Source organism: Podarcis melisellensis (assembly GCF_964234715.1).
Source record: "Podarcis melisellensis genome assembly, chromosome: 2".
Classification (NCBI taxonomy): Eukaryota; Metazoa; Chordata; class Lepidosauria; order Squamata; family Lacertidae; genus Podarcis; species Podarcis melisellensis.
The window spans coordinates 30999344-31011929 of record NC_138529.1 but is presented as its reverse complement, the minus strand read 5'-3'; the positions used below and the strand labels follow the sequence as shown (position 1 = coordinate 31011929).

The 12586-nt window shown below is 41.8% G+C and overlaps 1 protein-coding gene across 9 annotated transcripts in view; it reads right to left on the bottom strand.

The window, feature by feature from the left end:
- Positions 1–12586, bottom strand: part of MBTD1 (mbt domain containing 1) — a 126809-nt gene that overhangs the window by 36159 nt on the left and 78064 nt on the right. For 5 of the 9 annotated variants that reach the window (XM_081899663.1, XM_081899670.1, XM_081899668.1 and 2 more), the window contains exons 1-3: positions 12153–12242; positions 5053–5254; positions 2850–2989 (exon numbers count right to left, since the gene is read on the bottom strand). In XM_081899663.1, coding sequence (XP_081755789.1) covers positions 2850–2989; positions 5053–5254; positions 12153–12173 — 363 coding nt within the window. In that variant the 5' untranslated portion in view covers positions 12174–12242. Of the gene's footprint in view, positions 1–2849; positions 2990–5052; positions 5255–5991; positions 6055–12152; positions 12243–12586 lie in introns of those variants that run through there. The other 4 variants (XM_081899666.1, XM_081899671.1, XM_081899667.1 and 1 more) reach the window with 3 other exon arrangements.

The window sequence follows — 12586 nt, the reverse complement described above, 5'->3', positions numbered from 1 at the left end:
CAAAATCTGCTCCAGAGGGTCCCCTAACTCTCTGGAACAGATTTGGAGGGGTTTCACAAGAGGGGAGAGAAGGGTCATTTCCACTGCACATGTGGAAGTACCGTATGTTGTGTGAGTGGAACAGCAGTGTTGTACGCAACCCAAGGTAACTAAAACTACATTTGTACAAACTAACTTACATTAACTTATTAAATAAATACATTCCAGTATCACATTTTCTTAGCCTCCAAATAATGGTTTGGAATGGAAGAATCTGTCCATGAACTGTCTGATCCTGGTTCAGATAGGTCACTCAAACAACTTTGCTAGTTTTGCTGTCATGGCAAAATGTGGTTTGACAAACCAGCCAGCATCTATTAAGTTAATTGTGCAAAAGGAAGAGGAAGTCATGCATAGATGGGAAACCCAACCGGGTGGGTGGCGTATAAATAAATTATTATCATCATCATCACCATTACTATAATGGTTCATTCCTGATCCTCCAAATGATGGTTTGTACTTCTTGATTTGTACAAATAACAAACTGGAAGAAGGTATAGGGTTATAAAGACCAGGACTAGCTGCCTGAGAAACAGTTTCTACCCAAATGCAATTCTGGTTCTAAATGCAGTATAAGGAGTCTCTATAGTATATTGTATTTTAAAATGGGGTTTCAGAGTTTTTAGGGGTTTTTGAATGTCTTATGTAGATCTTTCAATTTCATTGTTCTGTATGGGACAATGACAATAAAGATATCATATCATAAAACTTGCAGTTTGTTTTACTGAGAAGTGGTAACAACCACTAGGTTAGAATCAAGTGGTGAGCAGTTTTAATTTAAACATTTCTACAATGCTCTTTTTCTGTATTATCTTACAGCAGTTTACATTATGTAAACATACAACATATACACACAACACAATCCACATAATAAAATATTACAATACAATAAAATGTAACTACTGTAGCCAATAAACACAACTAAGCCTTGTGGTACCTCAAACACTACAAGATTTACTGCGATATATACTTCTGTGGACTCAAGCCCATTTCAGATGCATAAAGCGAAATCTTAGTTGGCAGGCATACAGAGGATGAAAACTGTAAGGTGGGAGCTGAATGGCAATTGGATACAAAGATTACGGACCATGATAATAAGAGCTTAAACATGTAGGCACACTTTTCTAATCACAGATTGATAATAATTTACCCAGCTTTGCTAAGGTAATTGAATTACAACTATAATGGGGCAGGGAACCATTCATAAGAAACAATCATAGATGTCAGATATCCCTGGCAGAGGTAAGTCAATTAACACATGTAGTATAATAAAAATCCTTTGAGTGAAATCCAACTTAGTACTAAGTGCACATGGGGGTAAAGGTCCATTTGCGCAACAATATTTCCTGCCCTTCCTCCCACACACCTCCTAAACCTGTTATGAAGGTTCTCCCAGCTCTGCAAAGCAGATTTAGGTGGTGTGGGGTGGTGGTGGAGAGCAGCCCCAGTGTGCAAACAGACCTTGTTCTCCCATCGCAACAACTTCGTTGAATCCTGCCCTCTCTGCATTTTATTTAATTCATTAATTTACGAATTGCCTTCCATATACATTTCAAGACAAACACAAACTAAAAACAGTTTTGAAAACAGTACAAAAACAACAAATGAAGACAGGTGGTTATTCTGTATTATTTTAAAATCTATGGCAGAGATCTTTTCACCAAACTGAAAAAGTTTGTCCACACAAACAAGGGCAAACCTAGAACTCATGCCATCTAACTCACTGATAAATTCTAACTCAGCTGTTTCATGTGGTAAAAGGTAAAGGGACCCCTGACCATTAGGTCCAGTCGTGGCCGACTCTGGGGTTGCGGCACTCATCTCGCTCTATAGGCCGAGGGAGCCGGCGTACAGCTTCCGGGTCATGTGGCTAGCATGACTAAGCTGCTTCTGGCGAACCAGAGCAGCACACAGAAACGCCGTTTACCTTCCCGCCGGAGCGGTATCTATTTATCTACTTGCACTTTGAGGTGCTTTCTAAATGCTAGGTTGGCAGGAGCAGGGACCGAGCAACAGGAGCTAACCGCGTCACGGGGATTCGAACCGCTGAACTTCTGATCGGCAAATACTAGGCTCTGTGGTTTAACCCACAGCGCCACCCACATCCTTTAACTTCCTTCATTCCAGAATGGCCACCTTAAGGTCAGTTACAGTGTCCTGAAATATTAAAGCATTCCCCTACAGGTTTGCCATTTCTGTTAGCAGATTTGTGTCTATCTATTGCTGTTCTTTTGCACAGAGACTTAACTGCTTGTCCTATGTAGAAGGACATTATTGGCAGATAATGGAATAAATCACACTGGAAGATGAGCAGACGAATGAGCCCATGAAGTTGTGGACAACATTATTCTATCCTGCTACAGTGTTGCCGCAGTGGTCATGGGAGTAGAGTTGGGTTCTAGATCTGGTCCTTGTGTCCTTATCTCTGCTATGTGGCTTTTTGTTGATGGTGAGTAACTGTTTTAGGTTGGGGGTCGTCTGTGAGCAAGCACAAGCCTGCCTTCCAAGGCATCTCATTGTCATTCAACTTCCACCTTACAATTTGGTTATTTTCACAACTGCCAACTAAAATTTCACTTCATGCGTCTGACAAAGTAAGCTAGAGCCATAATGAATGTGTTAGTTTTAAGGCGCCACAAATTTTGTTGCTTTTGCTACAGGAGGCCAATGCTGCTACCCTTCTGGAAATTGCAATATTATGGACAAGTTAATTAATTAATAAGCAGCAGCAAAAAAAAATTAATCTGTGTTGTAAAAAATCTGTTTTAAAACTTATCTATATAATAAAGATAATAAAACTGTGACTGTACCGTTACCTGAAGTCTGGCCAGAATGCTGGCCTTCTTAGAGTTCGATGAGTAACTTCTTGAGCAGGAAACACTGCAGAAGCGCTTGGTTTTAGAGTAAAAGGCATCTCTGACACCAACCATCCCGCACATTTCACAGGTAGCTGATAAAGGGAGAAAGATGGCCAATGTATTACATCTATACTATAAAGTGCCACATTCATTGTCAAGCAGCCATGGCTCTATGCAGTCTACATACAAGATAGTCAACTCAAAATGTGTGTTGGCTATCAACACTTAGACACACCACAAATATAAATATGCATTATATATTATCTTTATAATACAATCCTTCATCAATCAGATATTTAATAGCTTCTATGTAGATTCTAAACAGCTTTTTATCTTGGACTTATTTCTCTTTCTCTTTCCTTAATTTGACATGGGAGATTCGTTTCTGTTGAAGAGAATGAACTACCACTTCCACTGTACAAAAAAAGTTTTAATGTCCCAAATAATTTACTTATTTGAGCATAACGTGCTTTTCTCCAGATCTAACCCACAGAAGAAGGCTGGCAGAAGCTGACTTCCCTGCTCCTTCTTCTCTTCTCCCCAGCAGCCCTTCATAAAGGCTCTCAGGAGAGTCAAGGGCCTGTACTCAATGTGCAGGCTGAGGGGAAAACCCTTCCAAAACTGGGTGAAGGCATCCTCCACAAGTATGCTACAAACAGTAGGGCTGGGCAATGTATTGATACATAATCCAAAATTGGTTTGCGGTCTGCATGGTTTCATAATGGTTTCATAATATCTGACATGGTGGTGTATCATGAATCATGATGTATGTGTGTGCTTTGTAAAAAAAAATTGTGGTGTGGGGAAAACAATGAAGCCAGTCATCACTTCTCACATGATTCATGACGCCCCTGTTGCTCTGTACTATAAAATAACAGTTGTCCCAACATGTTAAAGGTAAGTAAACATGTATCAGTTTTAGACCCCAAAGTAGTAGCAGTTGCAGGCACATTACCCCATTCGCTTCTAAATAGTTACAACCTTACTTCAACTGGTATATCACGATGTTTAGCTGATGATATATCACGTTGTTGAAAACCAGATATTGCCAAGCCCTAATAAACAGCATACTGCACTAGAAACGATTACTTAAATCATTTGTTTTCATAAAATCAGATAAGTCTTTAAATAGCTGGGGTGTGTTATTGTCTTGTTTGTTACTATGTTGTGTATTTTTGAGTTTTTATACTGTCACCCACCCTGTGATCCTCAGATAAAAGGCAACACACACACACAAGCTTCCCTCATCCCAAATCTTGCTCTTCTTTTCTTATCTTGCCCCCTACTATCCCAACTGGGATTAGAACCTCTTCTGTATCAATTTTTGTGAACTTTGTGTGCATGCACAGACATGGAGAGGAAATCTGGAGCATGGCTTGGGAAGATTTCAGCAGAAATGCTGGATGGTTTAGCTTGTGGCTTCGTTGGTAGAGGAGCGTGTGCCACCTCTCCAATGGGCTAGATCCAAGGTGCAACTTCCCCAAATGGAAGGGATTGAGATTCAGTACAGGCTCCCACTGGAGGAAGGGAGGGTGGCAATTGTTGCTGCTTCCTGTTCCCCCAAGAGCACCTCAACACTGTTCAAGATGGTCCCACTAGCCACCAGAGCAACTATTCAGTGTCTGCAATAAGATGCAGGAACGGACAACATTCACCTCCTCCTCTTCTCCAGTGAGAAAGCCCTGTGAGGGGAACTCAGGGGGTGATATTCAAGTTTACTTAGAGCAGATCCACTGAAATTACTGAACATGACTAAGTTAGATTAATTAATTTCAGTAAGCCTTCTCTGAGTGAGTGTAGTCAATTACCACCTATGGGAACTATGGATCCAAGCCAATATCTCTTAAGTTTTCAGGTGTGGCGATGTCCCCTTCTTCCTGACGCTGACTCTGAATATTTTTCTGTAAGCATGCTAAAGGAAGGAATCATGCACGCACTTTGTTAGGACTTAAGCACACTTCTATGGTTGTCTAGGAGCAGTTTAGCTGTAGTTTACTGACATGAAACAGTAGAACAGTCTTCACACAAAGCGACACATATGTGCATCAGTCTTTGGTCACTGCTCCTAACATCCAAGCAGAAAAAAGAAGTTGGCACCAGAGAAATCAGAAGTGGCCATTTGATTTAGCATTCCACTGAAAAATCATACACTCACCCATGCCAGATTTGCCATCTGGATATGTGTAGACCTGTCCATTGTTCTTGATAATTGGGAGGTTTGAGGGTAAAGGTGCAACTTCCTCTTCACTCTCATCAGAGCTTGAGCTACTACTGGTATCCTCACTACAGCTATCATAACCATCAAACATCCCGAACGAATCACGTCTCTTCCTTTCAGATCTTGAAGAATGTTCAGTCTAAAAAGAAAAGCTAAAATGTTAAAACCTCTCAACAAAAGGAGTTGAAAGAGATATTTCAGCATTTTAAAAGGTTTCCACTGAGTGTGGAAGATCCATACTACATAATCTTAAGTTACACAGAGAAACAACACATGTAGACAGACAAAATGAAAAGCAAATGCAAATGTTACATAGGTGCCATGGTATACAATAAACTAAAAATGAAATACTTTGCACTACACAAAGCAATCTTCAGGATGAGCACCCAACAAAATTATGTTCAATAACCAAACACAAACATTTAATTTATTACCCTTATATATTCCATTGTAGAAATCACAGAGGAGCACTTATGTTGCTTTACATATAGGCAAATGTAAAGCAATGAGCTATACAAAAATTATGTTGGTTTGCTAGCTTCTCTATAGAATGCATCAGTCCTGAAGTTACGGATTTCAAATATGCCACCAAAGTCCTCAATAGGAGAATTCAAGGGTAAGTTTATCATGTGTTGGTATACCCAGCATTGTTCATCAACAGTTCATCCACTTCTGGCTAACCAGCAGGCAGCATACATTAGCTGAAGTAGGCTAGGCTGAGACCAGGTGATTGGCCCAAGGTCACCCAGTGAGCTTCTTGGCTGTGTGGAAATTCGAACCCGGGTCTCCCAGGTCCTAGTCCGACACTCTAACCACTACACCACACTTGATGCAACCCCACGTAACAACCCAGAGAAGGGAATTAAGCTCACTGACCTACCATTTTCTCTTCAGAAACTGTGGAGCTTTTCTGTGGTATATTCTCATTTCACACCAGAACTAGAGAGAAAAGCCAGAGCCAGAGTGTATCATTGTTCTTCTTTGCAACTTCTAGGGTCCATTCTCCCCCCTTTTGTTAGCCACTAAGCACAACCCACCCCTCATCTGTTTCCGTCACATATTCTCAGTCTTTGAAGTAGACTATTCCCATAAAGTTAATGATTTGTCATAGAAACACTTCCATGGCAACTGACAGAGATAGAATAAAACAAGCATCACAAAAGTTAGATTTTATGTGAATGGCTGCTCTACCATGCGCAATCTCAGAATGCCATTACTAAGGAGATATCCCTTGCATAGTGCAGATCATGCTACACATTTTATTTGCTAAAACAAATGCCACTTCTGAAATCGTTGTAAAAATAAAATAATAATTTCATTTGTTATCCAAATATCAATAGCATCCCAATCCATAAATCAGACAATCCCATTCAATGGCAGGATGGACAAAGTAGTTCCTTATGATATACAGCAGGTATATAGTTGAACAGAAGTCATCAAATGCTACCTTCCAATACTGAGCAATTAGAAAGGAGCAGACCACTGAAAAATAGTGTCTTCCACCCATAACAGTTCCAGACCTATCAGCAGTATCTGAATGTTCAACATTTAGAGCAATACACTTTTCAAAGGCATTCCCAAGAAGAGGGCATTACAGTATTCCAAACGGCATGTACCTAAGGTGTGTGTCACTGTGGTCAAATCAGACATCTCAAGGAACAGGCACAGCTAGCACACTAGCTTTAACTGTGCAAATGTACTCCTGGTCACCAAAGAAACCTGAGTGATCATGATCAGGGCTGAGTCCAGGAGCATGCCCAAACAGCAAACCTGTGTCTTCAGAGGGAGTGCTACCCCACATAGCACAGTTGGAATCTCTGTTCCCTGTTATGCTTTCTGACTGACCAAGAGCATCTACGTCTTGCCTATCTGTAGATTACATTTCAATTTGCTCACCCTCATCCAGTCCATTACTGATCACAGACACCAGTAAAATCAAGACAGCTTCCTTGGATTCAGGTGGAAAGGAGAAAAAGAGCATACTAGTGACACCAAACTCTGAAACTCTGGATTACCTCTCCCAGTGGCATGAGGGACAAAACATAACATTGAGGGACTGCGCAAGCCAGCAGCCAAGGTGTCAAACAAGAGTCCCCCAGCACTAACTTCTGGGTTGACCCCTCCAGAAAGGAATGGAACCACTGTAAAACAGGGCCTCCAAGTCCTATCCCAGCAAGGCTACCATGGTCAATGGCTTTGAAAGCCACAAAGAGGTCAGGCAGAATCAACAAGGACACACTCCCCCTGTCCAGTTCCCATTGTTAAGTTATCCACCAAGGCAACCAAAGCTATCTCTGTCCCATAACTTTTATACTGCTTATGACTATTAGACACAACCTGAGCATCATTAAGAGAAAAAGATAGTGATTGCAACCTGCAAAGCATAGTCATGCAAACTTGAATTGCTCATACGTGCTACTGGGATGACAGAAGAGCCTGTGGAAATGTAATGACTGTATTACACATGAGTACTTGACATACACTTATTCACACAGCAACTTTCATAATTTGTAGGGTGAGGCAGAATAAGTAAATACAGTGTTCAACAGCAAAAGTCACAGTAAATTTTGTCAGGAGATGGGAGAGCCTGAAAAAATTACATATTTGGACATTCACAAAAATTAGAAACGTCCATCCATGTTACATACATAGTATGTTTTCTATTATAATTTCTGCTATAATTTTAAAGAAGTACTAGTATTTCTGTGATGATCACCCAATGAAATTTTATTCATCTTGGGTGGCAAGTTTGCATAGCAGCATGGTATTGAGAACTTAAAAGAGAGAGAGCTAGACACCACTATCCCAAGTGCAGTTAAGGCACCACAGAACTTGATTACATTTGCAGCATAACTAATACAGTTACTTAAATATATGCTGCAATGATTGTCCACTTTTAAAAACTATTATGGCCACAGACTACAATTCTTTCTAGTTTAGCTTACAGCTTAAACATTTCAGGGATCTAACAAGTCCTGGCGAAGAAGAGCAAGATGCATATTGCCCCAGAATACTCATAGACTGATTGTTTTTCTCTGACTTTAAATGCTGTTATGCTGCTAGTGCTAGTTTTGAAGGGCAGGGAATGATTAATTTAAACACTGAAAATCAATGTTTAAATTGTACTCTGTGTGAACTACCCAGAGGACTTTGTCACTTGGGCTGCCAATAAATGTTCTAAATAAATATATCCATCCTCATCCCAAGGCACTTGCAATCTGAAGAACAAGAAAGAGACAAGAGAAACTTAAGTTGTGTGACTGTGAAGATGCACAAAATGGTTTTGATATGAATCAGTTGTAGCAACAGCTCATCCATCCCTGTCAATAGCAACTTCCAACATAATAATTTGCTGCAGTGCTAAACACTATGCATATAATGTTGCACCAACATAGATACCTTCAACATTGACCAAAAGTCTTCTGTAATGTCATGCAGACAAGCAGTTCCCAACCCCATCTCTAAACACCTCTTTTCTGCCTAGCTCATGTCAAACAACAGCTTCGTGCACTGACTTTAGGCAACATTTGTCAATGACCTCAATTTTTACATAGCTACAACAACCAACTGACAAGTCAAAGTAATAACTCATTGCTGTCTTACAGCCATAGCTAATCATTACAGATTATAACAATGCAGCTGTAACCAGCATATGACCTGAAAGATGCCGCTTCCCTATATACAACAATCTATTAGTTCATGAAGCAGTGGGTGCTGGAGGCCTTCAAACTGTATGGGAATCAGAATTAGGCCACTCAATTGAAGATCACAAATGAGGTCTCTGGGCCATTCCCACCCCTCATAAAACAATCTCTGCTTGCTTGCAGGAGGCCTCCACTGGCACTGGGTGACATTCAGGCTGGCAAAAATTAATCCCTCCCTTTGCCCTTTATGTTGGAATGGTTATGGAAAACTTGGTTTTTTCATGTTTGGTAGGAACTTTTGCAATATTCTCCATTATATCCATAATTACAAGCCAACCTCTTTCTCCAAATCCTACCTTAGCCTTACTATCTTTGGACATAGACTTGGGCTCCACTATTCACTACAGAGAACTAGTAGGCTTCTTACTGACTGCAGCATGATTAATGATAGCTCAATAATAAAAGAACCAGACTGAAATAACTCTGAACATTTGGGGAAATAATATCTGGGGTGCAGCAATGTTTGAGCGTCTCACCAGACACAAGAGGACAATTAAAGGCTTAATGAAAAGAGACGCATTCCAATAAATGTGGGCCCCTTTCTTTAGCTATGTTAATGACCAAAATCAAGACATTGTTATCCTAACAGCTCAATCTTTTCAGTGGAGAGATTACATTAAGTAATATGTTTGAACATTGAATGTGTAAGCTCATGTCTAAAGTCAATGGATAGAAAAAAAACCATTAGATGCACTGCTGCATAAGTGTTTAATGGTTCTTGTATCTGTATAAAAAGTAAAGCCAATAAAAATTTGTTTTAAGAACTGAAGCAACAGAATAATAATTGGTCCGTATCCTACAAACCTATTGTTAGTGCAGCAGGTTGCATGATTGGCCCATAAGATTTAATGCACATGCTGTTGTGTGTTGTGGTACCAACAGTGATAGCAGAAGGTATGACCCAGTTGTCTTCCAGTATACACTAATCCATAAATTTTCAGAACTTTTACCCTCAGTGAGCACTTTCCATATCAACAGATCTGTAACGGAACCAACAAACATTACAGAAGGCTTTGGGACTATTCTAGAATGCATAATTAGTTCACATAGGGGACCAGCTAGGTCTGTAAGATCCAAATGCTCTCTCATGTTAACTGACAACACAACATCGAGAACACAGTGTTCCCTCCAATAGCTATGCATTCAGAAGCTTTTGTAAGGCATTTGCTGATACTCTATTTAAGGAAGTAAAAGATTTGCAAGATATACATGCTACCATGTTCTGATATACAGACAATGCACAATGGGCAGAATAGAGAACAGTGGACAAATTAATGGGGCAGGAGACTGAAGCAAATGAGAATACTCAGTATACATGCACATGAGTGTTTCCCAATTAAAGCCCAATCAAGTATTGTAGAAAGGCAAGAAAAAGCCTTCCCAACCCAATGCTTTCCTGATGTTTTGGATTACAATTCCCATCAACCACAGTCAGCACGGCTAATAATCAGGGATAAAGGGATCTGTAGTCCAACAACATCTGGAGGATATCAGGCTGGGGAAGACTGCCTTAAGACAAAAAAGGTGTTTAGTCTAGATACATAATGGAAAGGAAAGTTAAGGAGGAAAGCGCTAAAAAGTTTGAGAATAAAGCTCTGCATCAGCAGTGTCCAAAGCAACACTGTCACAAATTTAAAACTTTTAAAACTACTGTATCTCTTAACACACACATTAAAATAGGGCTCAATGTTTACTTATTGTTGCTACTAAGTTAATATCCCACTTCCCTCCAATGAGCTCAAGGTGGCATAAATTGTACTCCCTCTCTCCATTTCATACTCACAATAACCTTGTGAGATAAGCTAGGCTAAGAGGCAGTGACTGACCCAAAGTCACTCACTGAGCTTCATGGCCAAGAGGTGATTTGAACCCTGGTATCCCAGGACTTACTCCAACACACCACACTGGTTTTATATACATAACAGAATGTTCTGTATTTTAAGTTTAATTACAAATAAGCCACATTTAACAAAGGAAATGCAACTTTATGCTGATATCAGCATTTCAACGTCACAAATATAATGCATTAAAGTCAATGCATTTTAAATGAAAAAGTTACATCTTTCGTACTTTATCCAGTGAAACTTCTCATTGTCAGGATTCAGCATATCTTAATTTGGCAATTTCTCTTTAAAGTCTTCGTTATAACATTAATTCTGAAAGCTTTCCCTGAGAAAGGTAAAACTGACTCGTTTACTTTCTGCTCCAGGATACTTGTATGCAACAAAGCGGGTTGCAGAATCCTACAGATTAGTGTGAATGTCAGGGGAGGAAAAGTAGCAAGCAGATAGGAAATTAAAGAAATAGACTCGTCATGGCATTTCCTGGATTACTAGGTTTTCTCTTCTACACTACTGAACATTGGCAGACCTAAACATTTCCTCTGTTTTCTCAAAGGCCACATTCAACCTTCTAAAAACAATCAAATGAAATGTTTGTTGAACACTGGTCTGCACATCCCCTTGCAAAGCATATACAGTGGTACCTTGGGTTACATATGCTTCAGGTTATATACGCTTCAGGTTACAGACTCCGCTAACCCAGAAATAGTACCTCGGGTTAAGAACTTTGCTTCAAGATGAGAACAGAAATCATGCGGCAGCAGTGGGAGGCCCCATTAGTTAAAGTGGTGCTTCAGATTAAGAACAGTTTCAGGTTAAGTACGGACCTCCGGAACGAATTAAGTACGTAGCCAGAGGTACCACTGTACACAAGATGCTCAACGAGGCACAAAATCTCTTCGCTTTCTGATCATGAAACTACTAGGGCAACGCTGGAGCCGCAGTACTGGCCAAGGTACCAACACACACAAAAAAGAGGTTCTCTGCACAGCACACACAGCACGCAAGGAACGGGCAGCCAAAGGAACGCGGAAGGGACTCTGGAAACCTCGAAGAGGCATCGATGAATGAACCACTCGCACTCCGACAGAAGGCAGAAGTTTCTCTCAAGTCCCCGCCACTTTTGCACATGTTGCCGGGGAGTGGGGAAGTAAGAAAACACGGGTGGGTGGGTCGGGGCAGATGGAGAAGAGGTAGCTTATATGGTACAGTATTTCTCGCAGAACATCCCACCCTCCTCCCTGCCCAGAGTTGCCTTTCTCAGTCCGGCACTTCCCTCCCACACGGCACAGAATGCAACGCTGCTCCCCACACCATTTCTCGCGTGGGTCCCCCACCCCCTCAGGAAGGGAACCCAAAGCAGCGTGACCCCCTGAAGCCTCTCAGGTCAGCCACCCCGCTCTGAAGCCCAAGCCTCTTGCCCTGCCCGGTGCTGGCCGCTGCCTTTGCCTCCCTCGACCCCCCCCCCGGGGGGCTGCTCTGCGCTACTCACCAGGTCCTTTGTGTTTTCCATCAGGCCCTCATGGGCAAAGGATGCCGCTGCCGCCGCTCACCTCCTCCTCCTCCCCCCTCCCGCCCCCTCGGCTCAGCCCCCACCCCCCCGGACTCTCCCCCTCCCCTTTCCGAGGGGCAGAGCCAGGTTGGAGGAGGAGGAAAGTTCAGCCTCTCACTTTAAACGGGGGGGAAGAGCGCAGAGTGTGTGAGAGAAAAGACATTCAACTCCAAGCCCCAGAATATCAACAACATTAGCATAACCGCACTGCGCACGCGTAGTACGGCCCCAGCCCACGGCGCGCTCCCATTGGCCCCCTCGCTGTTTGGATCGCCCTCGCTCGCCGTACGCGGCTGGGCGGCCTGAACTATGATGCGGAAGAGGGGGGGGAGGAGAGGCGACGGGGACCGAGGACGGTCGCAGCCGCGGCGTTA